Genomic DNA, 26442 nt, shown 5'->3' with positions numbered 1-26442 from the left:
TTTCTACTGAGGAGTTGAGCTGGTCCAATGTCAAGTCTCAACTCAGAGAAAAACAGAGCTAGACAGAGAGACTAAGTTCTGATGAATCATGTGAGCCCCTGAGTCCTGCCAAACCTTGTCAGAAACACCTCTGACCTTTTCAGTTATATGAGTTAATAAAATTACTTTAGCTATTAATTTTTGCTTAAGTTATGGTTTCTGTCACTTAGAGTTGAAGAATTCTAATACCCCTTCCTTTTGTGGTCCCCTCAGACAGTTAAAAATCAAGTCTAGTGGCGAGCAAACTTTAAAATGAAGTTATGGGTCACATTAAAAAAACTTTATCTGTGACTGCTCTAAAGAGTCTTTTATCATTTCTCTGTCCCCAACAAGATTTTGTTTTTCCTGGTTACTATTACAGCAACTATCTAGCCCAGACTAGATATTGATTGTAAATCTGTTGTGTTCACTACTGAATCCCAGTGCCTGGCACATAGGAAATGCCTCATATTTGTTCAATGAATAAATGAACAAGATACTTGTTTAAAATGTCCAGTCTCCCGACTTGCCTGTGAGGTTCCATACAACTAGTTCCTATTTTTCAAACCTCATCTTCCACTTTCCCCTTGCTCACTCCCATCCAGCCACACTCTCTTAAAAACCCCAGGTTTGTTCCTGCCTCAGGGCCTTTGCACTTCTCCAGCCAGGAAGGCTTTCCCTCCAGTTCTTTCCCCATTTGGTTCTATCTCCTCCTCCAGGTCTCAGCTCAGATGTCATCTCCTCAGAGAGGCCCTCCCTGACCACCCTGCCAAAGCAGCCTCACCCTGCCTTTCTGATGTAATCCCGAGATGTTTGATTTTCTTTACAGATCACCGTCTGAATGTCCATGTGTGTTTATTTAAGTTTATTGTCTCTCTCCCCAGGAGGTCAGCTCCATCGGGGTAAATCCTTGTTTGTTTGTTCACTTCCATGCCCCGGTGTCCAGGCCAGAGCCTGGCACACATTAGGTGCCGACAAACATTTGCCAAAGGAATTCACCCATAAGGATCAGCCTTTGTTACTCTATCACCATGATTTTCTGCATGAAGACCATTCCTCACCAAATCACGGGTCCCTTCCAAAAGTGTTTGGAGCAGATGTCGACATTGATTCACTGTCTTAGATGACAAAGACCTCATCCTTAGCCCAGCGTTGTGAGGGAAGCTGGGAATAGGGTAGGGGTGGGGCCTCACCCTCCAGGCTCCTTACTTCCCTTCCCCCAGGCAACCAGGAAATACGAGGCAGCGAGGTTAAGTAGACTCTTGCTGCTTTGTTATAAATATATTATGTACATCCAAAACATGACATTAAAATATTACTCCGTGTTACAGAAAAGATATTAAGGCTTTCTATTATTTACATTAAACAAGCAAGCACCGTTAAAAAAAAAAATAACTGAAACAAAAAAGCCCCACTCTTCCTTCTCTGACATACCCCCGGCCAGAGGGGACACTGTGTCCCCTTCCAAATGACAAAGACCCTTTGCAGGGGCTGTGCCCTTTGAAGACATCCTCTGATTAGACACATCAGCTCTGGCTGAAATCACATTGGCAGATGGGGGAGGGGTGGGGAAGAAGGGGGATCCAGACTTGATCAGGAAATTCCAGCCTCGTCTGGCCAGCTGCCCCCAGACCCTTGCTGCACTTTGCCATCCTTGGGTGGACAAGCTAGGCTGAAGGTGGTGACTGGGGCTGTCTATCCACCCAGGCCTTGGGGGTCAGTCTGCAGGTCCATGGCAGGGTAATGCTCCAGGGACAGTTAGGTGTGCCTGGGGGCTCCTAGACCACTGAGGGCAAAGAGGAACAGACGACTCAGTGCCCCAATACCAGCCACACTGAAGGGCTGCCCAGTGGGGCAAGGGGTGGTGGGAGTGTGGGGAGTTGGTGAACTTCTCCTCAACCCAAGGGATGGCTGGCAGGGTGGGGCTCTTTTTTTTTCTTTTTTTTTGCAGAGTCAGGTTTGGCAGACAGAGCAGTTCAGGTGGCTGGGGAGGGGTCAAGGAAAGAAAACGAAAAAAAGGAAATGAAAAAAATCAGTGGCTCAAGTATTCTGTGTCACAAGGGGTGGGCTGGGGGTGCCCGGGCCCAGCCCAGGAGGTGTCCTCTCCACCTGGATGGCCCAGCGCAAGGAGGCTGGAATTTGGCAGATGGCTTCGGTTTGGGGGAGCTGGGTAAGGTTGGCAACGAGGTGGTGGCCCGGAGGAGTTATTTGACCTTCTGTGCCCATTTCATGTCGTCTGCCCGAGGCTTCTCGCCTGTCAGGCCCTGGATAATGTCCTCTAGGCGTCTCCAGAAGCCCATCTTCTCGAGAGGGTAGTTGAGCCAGCCTGCAGTGGAAACAGGGCAGGGGGGTGTGCGGAGGGGTTGAATGGGAGAGCAGCAGTGAGAGGACGTAGAGAGAGAGCTGGCCCTGCCTCGGGCAGGGGAGGAACAGAGTTAAGTCTGCAGGAGGCAGGGGACAAGGACTGACCGAGGAATTTTGGGACAGGGGCTTCCCACCAATGGGTTTAGAGGCTGCTCAGATATGCCTTCATCCCCTCATTCACCTTCTTATTGAGTGCTTACTATATGCCAGGCATGGAGGCAATGTTTCTTATCATTTGGCTCTAATGCTACCTCTTCCAGGAAGCCTTCCCTGACTACCGCTTAGCAGTGCTCCTGTCCTGTCACGTCACCCTTTCTTATTTCTTTACAGCTTTTATGATAACCTGTAACCAATCTCATTAATTTGTCACCTCCCTGTTTTGTGTTGGTTTTTATCCCCAACTCCCAACTAGAATGTCAGCTCCAAAGAGTAGAACCTCATGTTGTTTCACTGTTGTCCCACTGCCTAGGATGATGCCTGGCATATGGTAGGTGCTCAATGAACAGTGCTCATAATCTTATTTAATCTGTATTACAGTCTACCACCTGAACCTTGAAGTACATACTATTATTAGTCCCACTTTCCACATGAGAAGACTGAGTCTTGGGGACTTCCCTGGTGGCGCAGTGGTTAGGAATCCGCCTGCCAATGCACGGGACACAGGTTCGAGCCCTGGTCTGGGAAGATGAACATGCCGTGGAGCAACTAAGCCCGTGCGCCACAACTACTGAGCCTGCACTCTAGAGCCCACGAGCCACAACTACTGAAGCCCGCGCACCTACAGCCTGTGCTCCGCAACAAGAGAAGCCTGCGCACCACAACAGAGTAACCCCCCGCTTGCCCGCAACTAGAGAAAGCCCACACGAAGCAACGAAGACCCAACACGGCCAAAATTAAAATTAATTAATTAATTTAAAAAAAAAAAAAGAAGACTGAGCCTTGGAGGAGAGTTTCCCAATTAGTATATGGCCAAACCAAGACTGATCCCAGTTCTGGTTGAGCAGTTAAATGATCTCCACAACAGCCTAAATTCTAACCCCTCCAACTGCTCCTAGAAAGCATGACTTTAGGGTGTACAAAAAATGTTTTTTTGTGGCTCTCAGTTCTGCTTCCAGAAAGGCAAAAATCCCCAAGAAACAAAAACAAAACAAAACCCCCCCAAAACCAAACCAAACACCCCAACCCCTGCCCCCAAACCAGTAGCTTACTGAGTACCTACTATGTGCCAAGCACTTTGCATCTGCCACCTTACCACTCACACCCCAGCCCTGGGAGCTGGTATGCGAAGGAGGTAGCTGTAGCCCCATCTTGTGAATGAGAAAAACGATAACCAGGGAGGCTTGTGAGCCTCCGCAAGTCACATGTGGAGGAGCTGAAGGCTACGCCCAAGTTGGTCTGACTTAACAGCACGTGTGGTATACTTAACCTTAAAAAGATACCCAGCTGCCCCTGGAAAACCTGGTCGCCTCACCTCATCTCACCTCTTTGGCACTGGCCCATTAACTACCAACAGCATGTGGGCCTCCTTACTACTCCTGGGTCACCTGTTCCTGCCGCAGGGCCTCTGTGTACTTGCTGTTCCCTCTGCCTGGACTGATCTGTCCCTATCTATCTGCAGGGAACCCCCCTTTTCCCAGATTTCCGATCTCCTTTATCAACAGCTACGCCCCCTTCCCCCATGACTCTCTGCCCTTCATCCTGCTTTGTTTGCCCTCACAGCATTTCTCACACCTGGACTCTGCCATCTCTCCGACCCTTCTACCCCTCACGTCTCTCACTGAAGCCACACTAGCCGCCTTGCTGCTCCTCAAACAAACCAGGCATGTGGTTCCTGCCTCCAAGGCCCTTCACCTACTGCTCCTGCTGCCTGGAGAGCTCTTCCTCCAGATCTGCATGACTTTCTTCCTCAGTTCAAATGTCACCTTCTCAGCGAGGCCTTCCCTGACCACCCTATTTAAAGGGTGAAGCTCCCCATTTCCCTCTCCTACCCTCCGCATTATTTTCCTCCATAGCAGTTAGGACAATCAGATATAGCACTTGTTTTTTAGTGCTTGGAATGTCCCCTCTTAGAATGTGAATGCTATAAAGGTAGGGATTTTTGCCTGTTTTGTTCAGTGCTATGGCACATAGTAGGTGCTCAATAAATATCTGCTGGATGGATGGGTGGTTGGAATCACAACTCCATGAAGGGGGTATGTGTGTGTGTGTGTCTGTCTTGTTTACTGCTGTGTCCTTGGCACCTAGAAGAGTGCCTGGCACGTAGTAGATGCTCAAGAAACGTGTGTTCTGAGAGAATGTTCCTGCAGGACTGCACCACCTCCCACTGTGACCTGTGCCCCTTGATCCTAAGGATGGAGCTGCAGTCAGAGTGGGGGCAGCCCATTCCACGCTACCCTATAGCCGCACCTGTGGTGATGCAGAAGTAGGTCTCGTGGGGTGAGACGTGGTGGATGCGATGGTGTTTACGAGGCAGGATGACATGCCAGTCCTGCAGGAGGACGACCCAGCGCGGCAGCCCAAAGTACGTGTGTGACCACTTGTGGATCTGGTTGGTGAAGGTACCGAAGATGATCAGGCAGAAGACGAAGCATTCCCAGGGGTACAGCTGCTCCAGGACTTCTGCAGCGTGGGTAGAGGGGGGGGTGACCATAGGCCCCATACAGCTGTCCACAGGGTGGGGGCCCACTGCCAGCCTGGCCCAGCTCCCTTCCCAGGATAGCACCCAGGCCTCTTTCCAACCTCCCAAGTGGACTTGGGCAAGCTCAGACTCCCCTCTGGGCCTCAGTCTCCTCTTCTGCTCAGTGGGCAGAATGGAATAAGCATAGGTAATAGTTAAGAATGTGGGCTCTGGAATGAGGCAGAGCTGGGTGCAGATCCCTACTCTGACATTTCTTTTTCTTTTTCGGTCATGCCACGCAGCTTGTGGGATCTTAGTTCCCCGACCAGGGATTGAACCTGGGCCCTCGGCAGTGAAAGCGCGGAGTCCTAACCCCTGGACCACCAGGGAATTCCCCCCTGCTCTGACATTTCTTAACTGTATGAACTTGGGTCAACGACTCTACCTCTTTGAGTCTCAAGCTCCTCAACAACGAAATGAGAGTAAGTCTTTGTCCAGATTCCCTAGAAGCAGAGCCTGAGACAAGGATTCATGTGCCCATGAGTTATCTGACTGGTGGGGGTGGGGGGGGCGGGAAATCCTCTCTTCTGGAAAAACATCTGAGGGAGTGAGGAAAGCAGGACAGGGCAGGGGAAGAGTTAAGCAAAGATGGGGTGGGGGGAGTCTTGTCTCAGCCTGATCCTGGTGGGGGTGGGGGTCTGAAATGTTAATGACTCCATAGAGTTGGTCCCACTCAGAGGCCAGGGGGCTCGCTTTTGCAGGCTTTTTTTTTTTGTCACTGGCTTCAGGCTTATCCCAAGGGAAGAGGCGGGACCTGCCCTGGCAGTTCTCAGAAGGGGCAGCTGGATGCTCACAGCAGCTGGGGGACGGGTGTCCCCACTGGGGAAGAGGAGGTGGGCGGGGCAGCACCCCCAACACCACAGACATTCATCACATCTCCCCGCAGCGGGGCTGCTCTAAAGACCAGCACCGTGTCACACTGTTAGGACAGGATCTGGCACGGGGAAGGACTCATCCCCCACCTGACAGACGAGGTCGCTGAGCTTCAGAGAGGTGAAGTGACTTGCTTTGGCACAAGCTTCCTCCCCCAGATAGTAGTCAGGGCAGAGGTCTGAACTCAGGACTGGGTTGGCAGGCTACATATGCTCTTTCCACTAAGCCCAGACAGCAAAACCAGAAGCCCTCAGGGCCAGGGAGGTAATTCAAATGAGCAAGGCAGGCCAGGCATTGGACAGCAGGGAGTAGTGGGGACTGTGGCAAAGTGGAAAGCGTGCATCTCTGTCTAAGGGGGTGCCCCTGTGGCTCAGCTCTGGCCCAGTACAGCCAAGTGGGAACAAAGACCCAGGGTGGCCAGATCGGATTGTTCAAGAGGAGCTGGAAACACAGATCTTTATGTCAAATATCCCAATTTTACATGAGGGAAACTAAAAATTTTTCTAATACAGTGAGCGGCAAACACACACACAAGCTACAGGAGACTCATGGGAGGGGTGCGTGTGTGCCTGTCCCCAATGGCTCCCTGAAGGCCCACCAGGGGGCACTCTTACCTGGGCTCTGGGTGCGGAACTTGTAGGCCATGTTTAACAGCGGTAGCAGCGTCACCAGGCAGTTGTCCCCATTGGTCTCAATGAAGTCGTGCCGCGTAATGGCTGTCGGGTCAATGTGATGCTCCCGGAATGGCCGGATGAAAGCCTGGGTGGGGTAGGGGGGGGGGAGAGGGGATCCATCCGACCAGTCAGCCTATGGTGGTCAGCCACTCTCCCCGACTTCCTGCACACACTCCGCGCCGGCTCACCTCCTTGCCTTTGAGATGCTGTCCCACCACGTCACTGCTGCAGATCCCACCCAGCCTTCAGGGTCTGGGTCTAACAGCTTTAGTGCAAGATGGGTCGAAATGACCTGGTGGGGACCTTGGGCTGGTACTGCCCCCCTGTGGGCCTCAGTCTCCTGACCTGGGCTATGCGGGGGTTTGGAGACAATCTCCACCCTCCTTTCCTACCCTAAGACAATTGAGGAGGCCCCTCCCAGTGACAGGCAGGACCCTTTCTTTCCGACGTCCAGGCCCCTCCTTCTGGTAACAGCCTCCCCTTCTTTTAGTACCAGTTGTTCCAATGGGCTGACTCCTCCGCCCCTAGTTAAGAGTAAGCACGGGACCCTGGCCTGGCCAATCAGAGCACCCCATCCCTCTGGGCACCGTGACTGGATGAAGGATGGGTGTGTGATCCAAGCTGGGCCAATGGGAATGAGCCATGGGACTCTGGCTGAAACTATGGGAAAGGGGAGTTCTTCTACTGGGGGCACTGAGCTGGGAGGATGGAAGTCTAGGCAGCTGTGAGCCATCCTGGCCACCTTTCCCCACCTTCTCGTGTAGGGGAAAGCCTACACGAGAGTGGAGCCAGCAGAGACAGACATGGAGAGGGACTGAGTCCAAAGAATATGGTCTGTCCGTCTCACTGGACCCAGCCATGCCCTAATTTGGCTCTACTTCTAAAATTTTCATTACATAAGTCAGTACCTTTCTTTGGTTAAGTTTGTACCAGATTTTCTACCACAATCAAAAAAGTCAGACTGACTCAAGATAAAGTTCAATGGAAACAGTGAGGTGTGGCAGGGAAGGCAAAGGAGAATAAGATGTGGCGTGGTCCCCAAACTCAAGGGGTTCCGGTGAGGTGGACATGTATCAAAGCTCTCTGTCCCACGCCTGATGCTTCCAGAAAACCCCAGGGGATTCTTGTTCTAGTCTTGGAGGAGGGGCATGGGGGTCAGGCTGGAACCACAGTTCCCATCTTTCAGATAGGGAAACAGGCTCAGAGAGGAAAGGGGACTCACCCAAGGTCAGACAGCCCGACCTCCTCCTGGAGGACATGGGCTGGGCTTCGGGGCTGGGTCAACATACGCACCTTCCCCACGATGGGCAGCTCCACGGAGCCCCAGGTGTCGGCTCCCCAGTGCACCACGCCAGACAAGAAGTCAGCAATGAGAGCCCCTGCAACTGTGGACAAGAAGAGCATGAGCTGGGGGGGTGGGGGGGCGGTGGACAAGAGGGAGATCCCTGCCCACTCCCCACCCCAAATCAGGAAGTCACTCACTTGCTCGCTCACTCATTCACTCATTTGTTGGGGCAGAAGGTGTCCCTTCTCTGCTTGGGACACTTTGTTCCCTGTGAATGGAGTCTCAGGAATAACATTCCTGGCCTCAATCTGTCCCTTTACTTGCTCTTCCCCAGGGAGATGTGGGGCCTCATTTGCTTGGTGAGTCTGGAGAGAGTAAACCGGGCATGCTCATATCAGCCCAACCTTTCCCTATTAGGAGCCAACTGTCCCTTTCTCTCTGACCCCCAATCGCCCCATGTAGGGAAGCCCACTCTGCCCCAGTGCTGCTGGTAACCGGATGAAAATGTCCTTCTGGGGTTTGGTGTCGGGAAGTACCTTAGGTCCACGTGGAAGCCACGTTCCCCGCAACCTAATTTTTATCAACAGTAAGTGTGATAATTTGACCTCCAGCAGCCTTTTCCTTGTCTTCGTTCTGAATTTGTTCAGAACTGGAGTGAAGTCCCCTCAGAGACCCCCAAACCATTCGCTCACTTGAGGGTTCAGTATAATACAGAGGTTACGTGCTGTTACATCTGGACTCACATTCCAGCTGTCACTCACTAGCTGTGTGACACTGGGCATGTTACTCAACCTCTCTGTGCCCCAGTTTCCTCTAGATGGATACGAATGATGATGATTAAAAAAACCACAGCAGCTACCATTTATTGAGCGCTTTCTCAGTGCCAGACACAAGTGCTTTACATGCTTGATCTTAACGAATTCTCACAATCTGTTAGAAGTTGGTACCATTTTTACTCTTACTTTATAGGGGCGGAAACTGAGGCTTGGAGAACAGAAATAACTAGACTGAGGTCGCATAGATGGCAAGTGGCAGAGCTGGGCTCTTAACCTGCCTTGGGGTCCAAATATAACACAGAAGGATGCACCACGATACTGTCCACATGCGGAAACCGAGGTGGAGTGGCCAGCAAGCTGCCCAAGGTAACACACCAGTGCCACCCCCATCACGCTCCCCTCCCTCTGTGTCTCAGCCCTACTGGCATGTTCCCCTTCCCTTACACCCCCCTACATGCCTCTGGGTCTCTGCATTTGCTCTTCACTCTGCTGGAACATTCTTTCCCAAGAGGTAACACAGCTCACTCCCTCACTTCCTTTAGATCTTTGCCTCAAAGGTCTTCCAGGGACACCTGATCTAAAATTGTAACCATTCCCATCTTCCAGCATTTCCTAGCACCTATCTTCTTTTCCGAGCACCTATCACCTTGGACTTCATTTCTGTTTGTTTACTGTCTCCCCTACAAGAATATCAGCTCCACAAAGACAGGGATTTTAGTCTTGCGTTTACATTGGCTACATTCCAATTCCTCGCACATAATATGGTTCAGTAAATAAACATTTGTTGAATGAATCAATGTAAAGCATTAAGTACAGTGTGGGGCACATAGTGAGCCCTCAATACATATTATTATTGTTGTTATTCAGTCATTCAGTCTATCAAGCGACATTCTGTGAGGACCTACTGTGTGCCAAGCTCTAGAGCCAGAGGTGCATCAGACATTGAGCTCATGTCGTTGGGACAGAGATATGGGGGTGGGGGTGGGGGGAGGAAGTTGTAAACAAATACACAAAACAAATGCACTTTTAAGTGCTGGTAAATGCAGCCCACTGGGTCACGTGACTTCAGGCAACCCCTCCTCCCCTCCCAGACTGTTTCTCGGTGTGAACTGGTTGTCCAAGGGCCAGCTGGGCCATTTAAAGGTTATTCGAATTCTGCTAGGTCCCATAGCCCCTTGGTGACAGGGGACCAGGGCCCTGAGGTACTATGAAGGCTGAGAAAATCCCCTAGATGCCTCCCTGGAGAGCAGGACTCATGAGCGAGGGAGCAAGAGTGAGTGTGTGGGTCACTGTGGACGTGCAGCTCTGGTGTGTGGGCCCGAGTCATGGGTGGCTGTGAATGAAGGCTTTCCAGAGGCCCTGAAGCATCCACCCCACATATGCCAAACATGGGAGGGATGGCGGGGGGCAGGGGAGATACAGCTGCATACATTGCAAGTTCCTGGTGACAAGTGGGCCGCCAGGTGGAGACATACAGCACCTCCTGGCATGCAGAAGCCAAAGGACAGGGCGGGGAAGGGGGTGACACTGCATGGGTGGCTGGGCTGGGGAGAGGGGAGGGCTTGGCAGGGCTCAAAGGCCAGTGCACACAAGGCCCTGCCCAGGGCTAGGGAGTCATGCTCCTTAGTGACGGTGCTGGGAGGGTGGACCTGGGCTGGGGAAGGGGCTGGGGAATCTGGTGAAGCCTAGGGCGTTTGCACTTGCTGTTCCTCTACCTGGCACCCCACCCTCTCCCTGAAGATCCCCGAGTGGCTGGCTCCGCTTCAGCCTTCTAGCTCAGAGCAAACATCATCAACCCCCTGGCGAAGCCCTCCTCCCAGGCAGGTGCTCTCGGTCACATCTCCCTGCTTTACTTCTTTCACAGCACTTGTCACCATCTGAGGTGACAGCCTCATTTATTTTCCCCACTTCTCTGATGAGGAAAGGGGTTCAGGGAGGTTGAAGCATCACCCCTGGTCCCATGGCTTGGAAGTGGCAGCCATGGGATGGGAAGAGGTGAGTCTACCAGCCTCCAAAACCAGCATGCTTTCACGCCCTTAATCTGTACCTCAGTAGGTCCAGGGGCATTAATAGAGCTCCTACTGCAAGCTACACAGGATGCTGTGGACACACTGCCTTGCGTCTACCAGGAGGGACTAGAGGCACTGTGGCCAAGAGCTAAGGGGGAGCTAGATCAAGGGTCGGGGGCCTCATCTCTTGCTACCATATTGCTGTATGACCCTGGGCAAGCCCTTTGCCCCCTCTGGGCCTCAGCATCTTCACTTGCACAGCGAAGGGTCAGCTAAGGTGCCTCTTGAGCCCCTGTCCCAACAGCTTGGACTAATCCTGCCCCTAAATGCTGCCTTCAGGAGAACGCAGCCCCCCAGCAGTCCCCCTAGTGCCTCCCCACCCCTGTTCCATGAAACCACCGATCCGCTTCCCATAATTATACTTTGGTTTGGCCAATTCTAGAACTTTATACAAATTGATTCTTATGGTATGTGCTTTTTTGGGTCTAGCTTCCTTCACTAGCATAATGCTTCTAGAGTCATCCATGTGGTTGTGTGTATCAGGAGTTCATCCTTTTTACTGCTGAGTAGCATTCCACCATCTGGATGTACCACAGTACATTTATCTGTTTTGCTCTTGGACGACTAGGTTGTTTCCAGGTTGGGGCTGGTATGACTCAGGCTCCTGTGAACATGCATTCACAAGACTGTGTGAAGATCTATGCCCTCATCTTCTTAGGGTAAAGATGTCAGCTACCTATCTATCTATCCATCCATCCATCCATTTATTTATTTATTTACCTTTACTGGACATTTATTGAGCATTTATAGTTACCAGGCTCTGTGCCAGAACCTTAAACGTTTTATCTCTCTTAATCCCTAAACTGTACCAAGGCCAGTCCTAAGCTGGTTATACATCTCATCTCCTTAATCGTCCTAAGCATTTAATCCTTACACATGATAACAACGATAATAAAAACAATATTAGAAAAACGTTTTGTGATCACGGTTAACATTGGGGTGCTTCCTGTGTGCTGGGTGCTTTGTCAAAGGTGTTAAAAAGTGCATCATCAGGTGTATAACTCCCCACAGATTAAATATGGGCTGTACACAGTGACTTCTCTCCAAGGGGAATACAGTACAGAAGCGGGGCGGGGGTGCGGGGGGAAGAGAGTAACTTTACAGTGGAGAAACCTGACAAATACCACTTGGGCCAGGTGGTCAAGGTCAACATCATGGGGATAAGTCATGCTGACGGTACATACCCTTGCTACGAGGTGATGAAAATGGCACTTGACCTCTGAGCGCTTCCTCCCCAAGACACATAACCCACTAAGAAAAACACCAGACGAGTTCCAGCAGATGGGCATCCTACGAGCACTCCTCCAAACTGTTCAGATCACTGAAAACAGGGAAAACCTGAGAAACTCTCACAGCTAAGGAGCCTCAAGAGACGTGACAACTAAACGTGATGTGGAATCCTGCATGGGATCCTGGAACAGAAAAAGGACATTAGCTAAAAACTAAGGACATCTGAATAAACTATGGACTTTAGTTCATAATAATGTATCCATATTGGTGTATTAACTGTAACAAACGTATGATAGTAAGATAAGATGTTAATAATAAGGGAAATTGGGGGCAGGGCATATATGGGAACTCGATGTACTATCTGTTCATCTTCCGTAAATCTAAAGCTGTCCTAAAAAATAAAGTCCATTTAAAAAAACGTGTATTGGGACTTCCCCGGCGGTCCAGTGGTTAGGACTGCGTGCCCCCGCTGCAGGGAGCACGTGTTTGATCCCTGGTCGGGGAACTAGGATCCCGCGTGCCACTAGATGTGGCAAAAAAACAAAAAAACGTGTATTATCTCACATCACGTCCATTGTGATAGGCCCCACCACACCCCACGTGCCAGAGGAGGAAAGGAGACCTGAAGGGTGAGGGCTGCCCTGAGGTGGTCAGGGCTGCTGGCGAGTGGCCAGAGACCAAGGCGAGGGCCATTCATGACGATGCTGAGCCTTCACGTCCACGTCTGGGAAATGGGGACATTAATGGTACTTACTTAACTACAGTCAGTTAATAACAGTGGGCTAATCCTTGGGACATAGCAAGTGCTCCCCGAATGTAGCTACAGTTAGTAGTTAAATATTATTCCTCTCTCTGAGCCTCAAGCCCCTGGCCTTGTCAGGCTGCTGAGCAGGGAGGGATGTGGGCTTTAGGCAGACGTCAGGAATTTTTATTGGAGGGACAGAGCCCACCCCCCAACCCCCCACCCCAAGGGAGGAAACGGCTCTGTGATCTATGGGCGGTGGCTGTTTCTAGAGGAGCAACTCCAGGCCTTCAGGCCTGCTGCCCAAGTCCTCTTTAATGGGGGTAGAGGTGGCGGAGGCGGGCACACAGAAGCTTCTTTGTCCCAATGCTGGTGTCAGCGCCTGGTGGCTGGCTCACTCTGGGGGCAGCTTGGGCCTAGTTACCACCCTGCCTGCAGGACACTGGGACAGCATAGGAGATGATGATTCACTCCAGGCTACCCTGACTCACCAGGTGACCTTGAGACAGTCCCTGGGCCCCTTGGGGCCTCCATCTCCCCACAGGTCACCTGGCTGGGACTTCTTCATGCCCTGCCCACCTCAAGGCCTGGTGTGGAGGCAGAGGGGCTGAGACAGAGGCAGACACTGCTGAAGGCTGGTCCCTACAGTCCTGGGGCCAAAGCCTGTCTTTACCACCTTTCAGCTCGGATCCCGTGGAGACTTCGCACCTGACCTACAAGGCTGGCCGTGACCTGGGGCCCTGCGAGTGCTGACCTTTGCATTCACTGTGCCCCCTGCCTGGAACCCCTGCCCCCCCGCCCACTTGTCTGCCAGAAACTCCCACTCACTCCTTCAGGCACTGGCTCAGAGCCCTCACACTTTCCCTCCAGTTTCCCCAAGTGCGGCAAATAGCTCGGGGCTCCCGGGGCCACTCATTTATTACTCATTCACACTGTCCTTGTCAAGGTCACTAATGACCGCCACGGGGCCAAATCCGGTGGTCCCCTCGCTGCCCCATCTTGCTGCTCTGCTCAGCTGGCTGCTCCCAGTTGATCCCCGAGTCTTCTGGAAACACATTCTCCTCTCAGCCTGTGCAAGCCTGCCCAGCTCCCCTTTCTCCCCCTTGGCTGGCTCTTCCTCCTCTCCCCGTCCCAAGCACGGGAGGCCTCGGGGGCCTCTCCTGTGCTCGTACACAGTCCCTCCGCCCCACCCCGGGGCCCTCTGCCAGCATCTGGGCTTCAAACACCATCTCTACTCTCAGGACACCCAGATTTCCGGATTTCCAATTTCCTGCTCAACACCTTCCCTTGGCCCTCAGGCAGGCATCCCAAGCATCTCCCCTCACGCGGGTCCTCTAACCTCCTCCCGGTCCCTTCTTCCATAGTTCAGGCCACTGACCCCTCCCCCCTCCCCTCCACAGCCAACCTGACAGCACATTCTGGTGCCCATCTTTCACAGCTCACCCAGAATCTGACGACTTTTCACCACCTCCACTGCCCTACAGGGTTCCGGGCCACCACCTTCACCTCCTCTCTGGCCCTCCCTGCCCCCATCCATCCTCCCTGCAGCATGAGATGATGTCAGCTCCCTGTGGGAAAATCGCCAGTGGCTTCTCACGGCCTGTAGAATAAAACCCCCAATCCAGACCATGGCCTTCAAGGCCCTACACGACCTGCCCCCACTGCCCCCAGCTGTCCCTCAGCTGCCACCAACTACTTTTCCTTTGGTTAGTTTTCTCAGGCCACACGGGCCTCCTCTCTATCCTCCAAATGCTCAGGGCTCACCCCAGCCTCAAGGCCTTTGCAGCACTTGCTGTTCCCTCTGCCTGGGACACCCCAGGGACAACTGTTTGCCTCCCCTCCCTCACCTCCTTCAGGTCTCTGTGCAAATGTCACTTTTCCAGAGAGCCTTCCCTGACCTCTTACCTCTCCTCTTCGCCGCCAGCTCCCCTATCTTGACTCTGCTACCCAGGATTGCGTCATCTGTCTGTATTTATTAACTGGGCACCTTTTCAGGGCTTCTGGTTCCCTTGGTTTCTGGGGCCTGTCAGGGGCACCAGAACCTCTTGGGAGACAGCAGCAGGTGGGCTGTATAGGCTGGCACGGTGCCCTTACTTCCGGCATGTCAACACACAAATCAGGGCAGCTACTTAAATCCATTAGGAACTGTGCAAACACTACTATCAGGGGATTGTCTGCCCTTATCAGCCCAGAGGCAAAGGTGCTGGGTGGAAGGGCTGCTATCACAGGCAGGAGCGAAGTCTCTTGGGTCTGGTCCCAACCGACCAGGGAGGCAGCGACCTGCCTGGGATGCCCACCCTCCCAGTTCACACAACATACACCTGGGGCTCTGGTGCTACTGATCCTCTGCCCAGACTGGGCCCACTGCCTAGAACACCCTTTCCTCCTAGTGCCAACTGGAGGCTGCGTAGTCCCCGGCCAGGTCTGGATATGAAATCCCAGACTCTGCTGCTGCCCGGGTTAGGGTCGATGGGCAAGTCACCTGGCCTCTCAGAGCACAGGGATCAGACCCTCCTCACTCAGTTGCCACCAAGAGTTAAGAGCCCAGCGTGGGTCTTGCACACGGTAGGCTTGGGAAATATCCACCGTTAAACTGACCATTGAGGCAGAAGGTCTGAGCCCTGGGGAGTGAATGTTGGGCGGTGTCCCCTCCTCACCTCTACTCAGTTGCTGCCCTCTCAGCAGTTATGCACACCTGCATTTTGCCCTCACAAAGGCCCTAGGAGGCAGGGGCTGTGAGCCGTCTCACTTTCCAGATGTGGAAGACAAGGCTCAGAGGTGCACTGACACTTGCCCAAGGCCACACAGCCAGGAAGTGGCAGAGCTGGGACTTGAACCCAGGACAGTAGGGGCCTGCTCATGACCACCCCCAGATGGGGCGTCGGGGCTCACACTGTCTACATCCCTGCCCTTGAATGTGCTGCTCCAAGGCAGAGAGGCTGGAGGTACAGGTCCTTCTCACCCCTGGGCAGAGGGGACATGTCTGGCTCCTGTGGGCGGGGCCCAGGCTCCCTGGCACTAGATGGCTTAACCTCCTTCCCCTTCAGCTGGTCCGCCCCCAGCACATGCTTATCCCCACCCCAGACCCAGATGGCTCAATTAGCTGGCCTGAGCGCTACTGGCTTAGGCGACCAGAATGCTTTTAATGCGACTGTGGAAGCTGAACACTTGGGGCTGGCTAGGCGGACCAAGGGCACAGCCGCTGCCCTGTCAGCCTGGGAGCCCAGGGTGGGGGAAGGGATGAACACCTGAATTAGAGGGAAGAGGGGAGGGGCGGTGTGCGGAGAGGAAGGAACTGAGTCACTCCAGGAGCTGGGAGTGGAGACAGTGAATTAAGAACTATGTTGTACTCTCTGTTTTGAGGTGTGACTCTGGCCGGTCCCTTCTCTGAGGTTCGGTCTCCTCGTCTGGAAAATGATGACAACTGCAGCCTCCACCCCCCCCAGTCTGTGGATGGGTGAGGACTGACCGATGGAAAACACTCAACAGGTACTAATACACTGCAGCTCATTCATTCACTGATTCAATTAATATTTACCGAGCACCTACTGTGTGAGGCTTTGTGCTTGGGGCTGGGGACACAGCAGCAGACAAAAATCCCTACTCTCAGGGAGCTGATATTTGAGTGGGGGAGACAGGTAATAAACAAAGAAACAGACTGTATAACAGAGTGGGGTGAAGGATGGTGTATGGCAGGGCTACTATTGTTGAGGGAGAGCCTCCCCGAGGAGGTGACCTAGACGAGGCAGGGAACCACGCAGGTACCTGCTGGAAGAGAGTTCCAGGCACAGGAACAGCATGTGCAAAGGCCCTGAGCTGGGGTGTGCCTGACAGCACCTGGTGGAGGCACAGCAAGAGGCCACTGTGGCGGCAGCAGGGTGAGCCAGAGGAGAGGAAGGAAATGATGTGAGGCGGGGCTGGGGCCAGGCCGTGCTGAGGAGTTGGTGTTTTATTCTAAGTATACAGGGGACAACAGGCCAGTGGAGTGACCTCACGGAGGATCCAACGGGATTCTCCCAGCTGCCTGTGGAGAATGGACAGTGCGGGGCAGAGGTGGAGGCGGGGAGACCAGGGAGGAGGCTTCCACCATAGTCCAGGCTGGAGGGTGGTGCTGGACCAGGGAGGGGATGTAGAGGTGGACAGCAATGGATGCTGGATGCATCTCGAAAGGACAGCCAAGAGCATTTGCTGATGCTCTGGAGTGGAATGTGAGAGAAAGGAACTGAGGATGACACCCAGGTTTTTGGCCCAAGTGACAGGAAGGACACAGGTGCCACCGACTGAGATGGGAGCCAGGGTTCCCACAACCTGTACCCCATTCGTGTGCACACAAGCGCGCGCACACCCCCCCCCCACGTGTAAGTCGCCATCAGAGTGGAGCAGACACTAGGTAGGTCCCTGGCCCCTGGGGAAACCGAGGCAGGCAGCAGGGCTGCGGGCACTCACCGACTCCCAGCATTACAAGAGGTGTGTGCTCCCAGTGAGCCAGCAGCAGGAGGTGGACCGTGTTGTGGGCGATGAGGCTGAAGCACAGCACCACACAGCACCACTCCTGGAAGCGCTTGCCTGCAGGGAGAGGAGGCGAGAGGTGAGTGCAGGGCGGGTGGCAAAGGCCCAGGGAGCAAGGATCAAAGCCAGGCAGAGCTGGGCCCATGGGGGCTCTTCGACTGTGTTCTGAGAGTCTGCAGTGCTGACTACAGGCTGAACACAGGGATTGCCTGCCCATTTCACAGATGATGTCACCGAGGCCTGGAGAAGGGGTGGGGCCTGCTGAAGGTCAGACACTCAGGGCCGGGTGTGTTAAACCAAGCCCTTCTGAGCGCAGGCCCCCTGTGCGCAGGTCTGATGCCCGTGAAGCTGGCCTTGCACATGCTGATTCTTTGGCAGACAGGACCAGAATACTGGTCTCTTGGGCCCCTTTGGGCTCTCTCTGGAGACATGTGAAGGAATTTTAATGAGCTTCTTTTTTTAACTGTCATCATCCCATCACCTGTCCCCTTTTGTAGGTAATTATTTGGAGGCAGAGGCTACAAACAGCTTTTAATCATGGAGGTTCAGACCCCGCCCAACCTCCATCAAGCAGGGCTCCAGGCAATGAGTCAGGAATTCAGGAGAAATAAGGCCTTGGTTATCCCCTCTAGGGCTCCAGCCACAGGGAGAAGAGGCAGTGCCGATGAAGGGTCTCAAACTCCAGGGGCCAGGCAGGTGATTTGAAGGAGTGAGGTGGGCTGGGTGGGGACAGTGGAACACCACAGCACATGTGCCCTTTCTAAAGCAGTAGCCACTAACTGGCTGACTATTGCCAAGGGGGAGTGTGGGCCCAGGGAGGCCAGACCTTCTAATTCTCAAGAGAAGCCAGCAATCAGGATGTGGGTGTGAAATCGTCTCTTTAAATCTTGGCACCTGTTTTAATAGCATGTGAGCTCAGACAAGCTGATTCACTCACTGCAGCTTTGTTGCAGGTATAGAAATTTGGAAAATAACCTTTGTGTCCATTGCCGGGGGACTCAGACAAATTAATTTGGTTTATGGCATCTCTGTAGCTAGGAAAAAAGCCTGGGTGACTGTTAATGTGTGGCTATGGAGGGACATCCAGGACAAACTGGTAAGTGCAAACAGCAAAGTGCTAAACAGCCATTTATGTGAAAAAAGGGAAAAAAACCTATACGGTCGAGACTTTTTCACGTACTCCCTTTTGAACTTAAAATTTGTGAATGCAGGACTTCCCTGGTGGCGCGGTGGTTAAGAATCCACCTGCCAATGCAGGGGACACAGGTTCGATCCCTGGTCCAGGAAGATCCCACATGCCACGGAGCAACTAAGCCCGTGAGCCATAACTGCTGAGCCCGTGTGCCACGACTACTAAAGCCTGCGTGCCTAGAGCCCGTGCTCTGCAGCAAGAGAATCCACCGCAATGAGAAGCCCACGCACCGCAATGAAGAGTAGCCCTCGCTCGCCGTAACTAGAGAAAGCCCGCGTGCAGCAACGAAGACTCAACATAGCCAAAAATAAATAAATAAATAAGTAAATAAAAGACTATTAAAGCAAAAGGAAATAAAAAGACCACGTGGGTGATACCACGTGTGACAGGGCCCCTGGGAATACTGTTTTCTCAGGCAGCTGGTCCCAAGGACAAATCTGCTCTTACATATCTCTACCTGGAACCTCCACCTCCAGGAAGCCATCCATGATGCCTCCTTTAACCCCCAGGCTCTCCCAACATGGGACCCATATCATGAGGGACTGTCACTGCCTGTCTAACATCTGTCTTCCCCTCCCTAAATGTAAACTCAGGAGGCCTAGGGCCATGCCTGGCTTGCTCACCAGGGTCCTGGCACACAGTTGTTGCTTAATAAATGCTTGTGGAATGAACAAATTCGCAACCACGACCCTAGAGAAAGACTGCCAGGCTTTGTCTCTGGGCACCCCTCACTGAAGCACTGTGAGAAGGAAGTATGAGGCGTCCCACTGTTCCTGACAGGAAACAGGCTCAGAGAGAGAAAGGGCCTTGTCCGGGCTGTAGAGCAGCAGACTGCGCCCTGAGCCAGAATCCGAACAGCGGCCCTGTGAAAAGACCAAGGCTCAGAGAGGGAAAGGACATGCCCAGGGTCACATCCCTCAGCCCCTCTCATACAGATGAGGACCCCGAGGCCCAGAAAGGGCTAGGATCCCAACAGCATCACACAGCAGCAGATGCAGAAGCCCCTTGCTGCTTTCTTCGTAGTCAGGGGCTGTTTCCCTTGGGCCACGGGGCTATGCTACCCCAGGGGCCCCCACCTGGGGTCACCATGACCAGGCCCAGAAGGGCCTTCCCTTTTGCAGCTCCTGTTTGTGGCCAGGACCTGGGGCTCAGAAGCAGGAAGCCAGGAGGGGTGGTGGTAAGGGACAGGTGATTCTTCAGTACCGATCTGCTGCCACCCAGCCTGTAGGGACAGCAACAACAACAATGGCTAACACCCACTGAGGCCTATTATGGGCTGGGGTACAGGGTGCAGCCCGCATCAGAGATGCTGCAGACCCACTCCCTCTGTCATATTTTGCTCTTAGTTTTGAAAAAATCAGCTACACTTAAAAAAAAAAAAAAATCACATGAAACTACCTCCTTTGAGAACATAGGGCTCTGGCCAGCCCAAGCCTGCCTCCATCAGATGGAGCAAGAGCTCCTTGTGGACCCCAGTCCGCTCCCCTCCCTGCAGCCTCATACTGGGTGCCTTCCCTGGGTGGCGGTCCTGGCCAAGTCCCTGAGGTTTCAAGCCCAAGGCATAGTCTCTCAGTCTCTCATTCAAGTCTCAGTCCCTCCAGGGAGCTACTGTGTGATCCCAATTTCCTAGATGAGGAAACTGAGGCTCTGCGGGTAAAAATGAAAACTGGGTTTGGATCCTGAGCTCGTTAGCCTGGATGTTCGGGGCTGTCCTGATTCCAAAGATAGCCCAGCTCTCTCCCCTTGCCACAAAGAATGTCCCCAAATCCGAATATTTTCCCATCTAAACTCTCTCTCTGGCCTCGGTATCCTTCTGCAGAACAAGTGCCTCAACTATGACCCATAAAAACTACATCTATTATAACAAGCGACCTTCACGGAGCACCTGTTACATACCAGGGCCAGTGTCAAGGACGATCCCAACAAGCCCTTGCCTGCCGCACGCCATGGGCTGGGGGCTATTTGCCCCATCCTTCAGAAGGAGAAAGTAGGCCCGGAGAGATGAAGTGTGCTGTCCAAAGTCCCTCGAGAATCCCCAGAGTCACAGCATGGACAGTCTGCTTGGCAGGGACCGCGTGGTCAGGTGGTCTAAATGGTGTCGCTTCACAGATGTGCAGACTGAGGCCCAGGGAGGGGAAGGACTTTCCTCAGGACAGAAGGGCTCAGGCCACCTCTGGCAGAGTGCTGAGCCTTGTTTCCCTGAGCCAGCCCCTGGCCTGGCCAGGGTCCACGATCTGGGCTGAGTGACAGTAGTGACTGCCTGTTGGCCTGGGGAGGGGGCCAGGCTTGTGTGTGGAGGGCTGGGAGGGCTGGGAGGTGCAGGGCAGGCCATCTCTGCTTGCCTGGGGACAGGCCACAGCCAAAGGCTTGGTATCAGGCCCGACTCTTCTGGTTTCAGTCAGACAAACCCTGGAACCTGCACTTCTGATGGTCCTTGGCCACCACTAGGAGACACTCGGCCTCAGGGAGGTGGGGGGACAGGAGGTAGAGAGACCAGAGAGACACAGAGGAAGAGAGAGAGAGAGGGGACAGAACAGGAATCAGAGACACAGAAAGATGAGAAACAGCGGGGTGGTGGTGGTGGGAGGAATTGGGCGATTGGGATTGACATATATACACTAATATGTATAAAATAGATCACTAAAAAGAACCTGCTGTATAAAAAATAAATAAAGAAAATAAAAATTAAAAAAAAAATCGATGAGAAACAGAGAGAAGAGGAAGACAGAGACAGGGAGTGATTATAAGGTGACAAAGAGAACATGAGTATGGCCAGAGAGAAGGAGAGACAAAGAAATGGAAAATGAACAAGACTTACTGAGGGAGACAGAGGGAAAGCTGGGCCAGGAGCATGACAGGGACCAGGCCTGGACAGGGAAGGGGCCTCAGGGAGGCCTGTCTTGGGGGACAGAATCCAGGCTCAGCTCTGGGACTATAGGCCAGGAGCCCCACCCAGCACTCCTGACACCCTCCACCTTCCCCCCACCACACGCTAAGAGTCCCTGTGTCCCACAGGGCAGGGGCATCCGTAGTTAGCCAGGGTGGGTGAACAGGGGCTCTGGTGACCCCCCAAGATCCACCCCTGGAGCCTAGGTACCTGAGAAGTGGGACCCACATATCCAGAGGTCAGTTGGCGCCTGCCGGGAAGCTGGACACCTGCCTTGCCTCCAGGCTTGCCCGTGAGACTGGGGTAGACCTGCCAAGTCCACCCACCCTTCACAAACGTCGGCACCTGGCAGAGGGTGGGGTGGTGCTGCAAACCCCTAACCTGGACCCTCTGTGGCTCCCTGGACCTGGGGGAGTGCTTGGGTCAGACACTCCTTGGCCAGACACTCAGGGTCCATGGGATCAGGCTGAGGCTGCCCTGACCAGACAACTCACAGCTCTCGGCCGACGCTAGGCCCACTGTCTCTGCCGCCAGCCCTGCACGCGTGCTGCTCTGCTGACCTGGAACACTGGTGCCCCTCCTGCACACGCACTTGGGCTGGCTCACTTCCACAGCAAAGATTCGGAACACAGAACCTAGAACGCCCCGACCAGTGTTCTCATTCTGGTCCTGCTAACTGTCTGTGTGACTGTGGGCAGGTCACCACTCTTTGCTAAGCCCCAGGGAAAGTCTTAAAGATGGACAGGGTGCAGGCACTTCAGGCAAGCCAAAGAGATGCCGCCCCTGGCCTTGCTCACCTTCCCCTCTGGTGGGGGCAGACACAAGCCTAATCCCAGGCACGACAAACGTTAGGAAGAACACATGTCGGGGGTGGGCTACGAGGAGGCTACGGGGGTCTCGGTTTCCTCCCCTGTAAAATGGAGTTAATACCAGGATGCCCCTGAGACAACTGTAGTGAGGATGAAATGAGAGCACATAAGGGAAGTGCCCAGCACATAGTCAGTGCTCAATAAATGTCAACTCTGTTAACTGCCGTATTATTGCTGCCAGTTGTCATGGTGCCAACCCATCACTGGCCCCAGGAATCTCAAGAATTCAGTCCTGGAACCCAGAAACTTTCCCTACTCTCCCCCAGCTCACTCTGTTCCAGCCCACAGGCCTCTTTGGTGTCCTGCAAATACTTCAGGCTTGCTCCCACCGTAGGGCCTTTGCACTTGCTGTGTCCCTGGTCTGGACCAATCCTTCCTCAAATATCTTCAGGAGTCCCTCCCTTCTGGTCTCTGTTCAATTGTCACCTGCTCAGTGAGGCCTTAACTGCCCCCTCTCTAAAATGTCACTGTCCCCAACATTTCACTTCTCCCTTTTCTGCTGTATGTCTGTTCCACAGCACTTGCCACCACTGGGCAAGTAAGATATTTCCCTTATTTACTGGGTTTACTAAAAAGGCCACCTCCATTTTTCCTGTTTTGTTCACCTAGAACAGGGCATGGGACGAGGGTGTTCAATATGTATTCAGCCTGGCCCCTTATTTTATAGGTCAGGCCCAGAGACTGAGGTTCTTCCTCAAGGCCAAGCGACACAGACGGGCAGAGGGAGGTCTGTGGAATTTGGAGAAACTAGTCTCTTCCTCCTTCACTCCCCCTCTCCAGGCACTCCCCCTGCCCTGCCCCAGCTCTAGGGTAAGAGGAGATAAGGCCTCTGATTGCAGGCTTGGGGCACCAGGAGACTGTCTGCAGCCTTAAATCCCTGCAGTGGCTGCTCTTCAGAGAGTGAGGGGCACTTGGGGATACCAGAATTGGGCAAAGATGCAATCATGGTGGAATGAGAAGATGGCAGTCCATTGAGGAAGCTCAGAATGCCCAGGTATGATTTGGTTGAAGGTGGGTAGGGTTCACTTGAGTGGGCATAGCTGGACACCAAAGGAGGCAGGCTTTGAATCCTTACCCTTGATTCCCAGGTGGTGAGTCTGAGAAGCAGAGAGGTGAGAGAGCTTACCCCAAGACTCACAGGGAGGGTCAGACTATTGGATTAATAATAGGGATTGCCTACTGTATGACAGGCACTGCACCAAGGTAGACGATCTCATTTCCTCCTCCCAGCGACACTAAGGAACTGATAAACTTTATCTTGTATCCATTTTAGAGGTGAGGAAACTGAGGCTCAGAAAGGGAAAGTGCCTTGGCCCAGGTTACACAGCTAAGAAGAAGAGTCAGGATGCCAAGTCCAGCCTGCCCCAGGGAGCACAGGATGTTTTAAGTCCACAAGCTGGGTGTTGGGGGAACAGGCTGAAGAAACCATGGTATCCTGGGCCAGGTGCCCAAGTCAAGTATGAAAAAAGTCACACCCAGAACATGGCATTGCAAGTCCAGAAAGGCCTCTGGTGATCTAGGACTCAACAAGAAAGCAAATGGCCCAAGGTCACACAGATAGTTATGGCAGAGATGGTATGCAAACCCAGGCCAGTTAGGGAAAAAAGCCAAAGGTGGTCGTGGACCCATGCCCACCCCAGGCAAAGGCTGTGCATGGTGGTTGCCTCCTAGCAAAAGGAAAGATGTCAGAATGTTTGACAAACAAAGCTTGATGTGATGGCAACACCCAGGCAGAGGGGCCTCCCAGTCACTCGACTCTGGAGTTCTCAAAGGCACTTCCCTTAACCCCTGGGGACACTCTGCCCTGCTGGGGTCTGGCAATGAGATTCTTGAGGCTCAAGTGGAAGTCAGAGAAGGGGGTGGAGGCTGGTGCTTGCTGAAAAAGACATGGTAGGCCCAGCAGGAAGAAACCAGAGACCTTGTCCTGGGGCAGAACCAGAGCAAGGGTCTCTGAGTTGTGGTCCAGTCTGGGGACTCCCAAGTCCCAATGGAGGGGGCTAATATATCTACATGGGGGAAGGAAATGCCTGGAATTGGGGCTTGTATATGAGAGGAGCTTAAACTGGAAGATTTGCAGTGCCCTCACCACCGGGGATTCCAAAATATAGGATGAGAGTTAATGCAGTGGGGGAATGGTGGTCTGTAGACTGAAACTGTAAATCTAAGATGGGGCTTTGGAGGAAGTGCCTCTGGGGCACTCTAGCTGGGGGCCCCTGAGTTGGGGTTCCCAGAGCAGGGGGCCTGACACGCCCAGATCTGAGGTCACTACCTCTGGGTCCTGGCTGGGGTGCAGATGGGGCCCTAGAGTGCGAATTTTGGATCTGGGGAACCCGGGATAGGGTGTGACTTTTAGGGGTCAGTGCATGTGGCTGAGGGGCTGCCTTCGGCTTGGACAGGGTCCTGGGGTGGGGGGTCCCTAAGGCTAGGGGCGCTCTTTGCAGCCGCAGGTACCCTGAGCTAGGATCCGGACCTGGCTGTGTGATGTGAGCTGTCCAGAAAGCCCCGGGGCTGGGATTCTGCCTTGGGCTTGGAAGGGGCGCTGGGGTGGGGTCCCCGGACTTAGGGGAGCTATTTGCAAATTAGAAGCCGCAGATGGAGTTCTGCATCGGGGCCGGAGGCTGGGGCTCCGATATTGGGGACCCGGGGTTGCTGTCCGCAGCCCAGGCTGATGACTGCAGGCCCGGAGGGGAGCCCGGAGGTCCTACCTGGTGAGTAGAGCGCGGCCAGCTCGCGGGCCCCGGCATGCTGCGCGCCCCAGCGCCGGCTATACGCCGCCTCGTCCTCGTCGACCTCCGGCTGCTGGCCCGGCCCGTCTTCGGCGCCCGCCATAGCCACTCGCCCGGCCAGCCCGCTGCGCTCTGCTGGCGGCGGCGGCGGCGGCAGCTGTGGGGCCGCGGAATCGCGGCGATATCACGCCGCCCAATGACCGCCCAGTCCAGGCGCGGCTGCGGCGGCGGCGGGGGCCTCGCCCGGCCGCGCGTCACAGCCAATCGGGGCCCGCGCCGGGGCCACGTCAGCCAATCAGCGACTTCCGAGCCGCAACCAACCGCGGCGCGCGGGGGTCAGGTCCGCAGCTGGCGCAGCTGGGTGCGGAAGTTGTGGGGTGGTGGCGCCTCAGTGCCAGTCACGCTCTGCCTCCGCCTCCGCCTCCGGCCTGGTCGTCAGCCGCACGGAAACTCGGGCAGCGTCGTCGCCCACCTCGGGCTCGGTTTACTCACCGGTGCAAAGGGCCGAGGTCTTGCGCCGGCGGACCCAGAAGCGGGCGTCTCTTCAGCACGCACAGCCAAGCGCCTATTGTGTGCAAGGAACTCGAGTGGAGGGCGCCTGGGCGGGGCGGGGGAGCCAGGGCTTGGTGGGCACTTTGAACAGTGTCCCTGGCTGGGGCCGATTCACACTGGACCGACTTCTGAGCCCTACCGCGTGCAGAGGTTACGAGGACCGAGCGTACCCCTACTGTGTGACAGCTCGTGCTGTGTGCCCGGGAGCGCCTGTTCTCTTGAGGGAGAGGACAGTAGACTGATGAGAGTCACTGTAAGATTTGGTGAGCGCTTAATATGTTAGGCGCCCTGCCAAGCTAGACCGCAGCATATTTTCACTCATGATAACGAGTGGTGTTGCCTCCTCAGAGGCCCCCCCCTCACCACGTCGCTGAGAGGTGCCCACTCCTCCAGTCACTGCGACATCACCCCGTCTTCTCAGTGCTTGTCGTAGGCAGTGAACTTACTGTTCGTGTCTCCGCCACCGGAAAACAAGCTCCTGAGGGCTGGGACTTGCTTGCTTCACAGCTGAACCTCCATGTCTGGATCAGCGTAGGGCTCAGTAAATGCCTGATGAATGAATTAAGTCTCAGCCAAATGACTTGACTTCCTCAGCAGGTAAATGACCGGTCAAGCTGACTACAAGGTACACAGTAATTGCTCACATAAATTCCGTCTGGTGTCACCAAATGGGAGCTGTTTTAGAGGTCGTGGAAGGACCCAAGAGGTGCCCAGGGGGAGCAGGGTGGGGAGGTGAGAACCCTTCTAGAATGTCTTTCGGAGGCTCCACCCTTGTTCTGGTTCTCTGAGGTTTTCAGCCCTGGATTCTTCTGCTGCTAGGAAAAGCCGGTCATCCCAGGTGTGTTTCCTGGGTGTTCATGCCCTGGGAGGCCACCATCCCCAGCCAGGCCCATGCTCCTTCCCTGTTTCCTTCTATACCTTCAGGAAAGAAAAGTGTGCTTCCATGGCAGGGACAGGTTGCAGCCCAAATCCTGGTGAATTCTGGCAAAACTGGCTGGC

General features: G+C 54.0%; 1 protein-coding gene across 2 annotated transcripts; it reads right to left on the bottom strand.

The window, feature by feature from the left end:
* Positions 1 to 1273: 1273 nt before the first annotated feature.
* Positions 1274 to 25104, bottom strand: PEDS1 (plasmanylethanolamine desaturase 1). Of its 2 annotated transcripts, XM_027087017.1 has the most exons (6): positions 24871 to 25104; positions 17155 to 17274; positions 7900 to 7991; positions 6547 to 6691; positions 4789 to 5001; positions 1274 to 2344 (listed from the first exon to the last, which is right to left on the bottom strand). In XM_027087017.1, the coding sequence occupies exons 1-6, from the start codon at positions 24992 to 24994 to the stop codon at positions 2223 to 2225; spliced, it is 816 nt and encodes a 271-aa protein (XP_026942818.1). In that variant the 5' UTR covers positions 24995 to 25104; the 3' UTR covers positions 1274 to 2222. The 2 variants fall into 2 exon arrangements, with proteins under 2 accessions (XP_026942818.1, XP_026942819.1); XM_027087018.1 differs by lacking the exon at positions 17155 to 17274 and having other exon boundaries at positions 24871 to 25090.
* Positions 25105 to 26442: the final 1338 nt, after the last annotated feature.

Source organism: Aethalodelphis obliquidens, unplaced genomic scaffold, assembly GCF_003676395.1.
Source record: "Aethalodelphis obliquidens isolate GAN/ISIS:26980383/991018 unplaced genomic scaffold, ASM367639v1 scaffold57, whole genome shotgun sequence".
NCBI lineage: Eukaryota > Metazoa > Chordata > Mammalia > Artiodactyla > Delphinidae > Aethalodelphis > Aethalodelphis obliquidens.
This window is presented reverse-complemented; position numbering and strand designations above follow the sequence as displayed.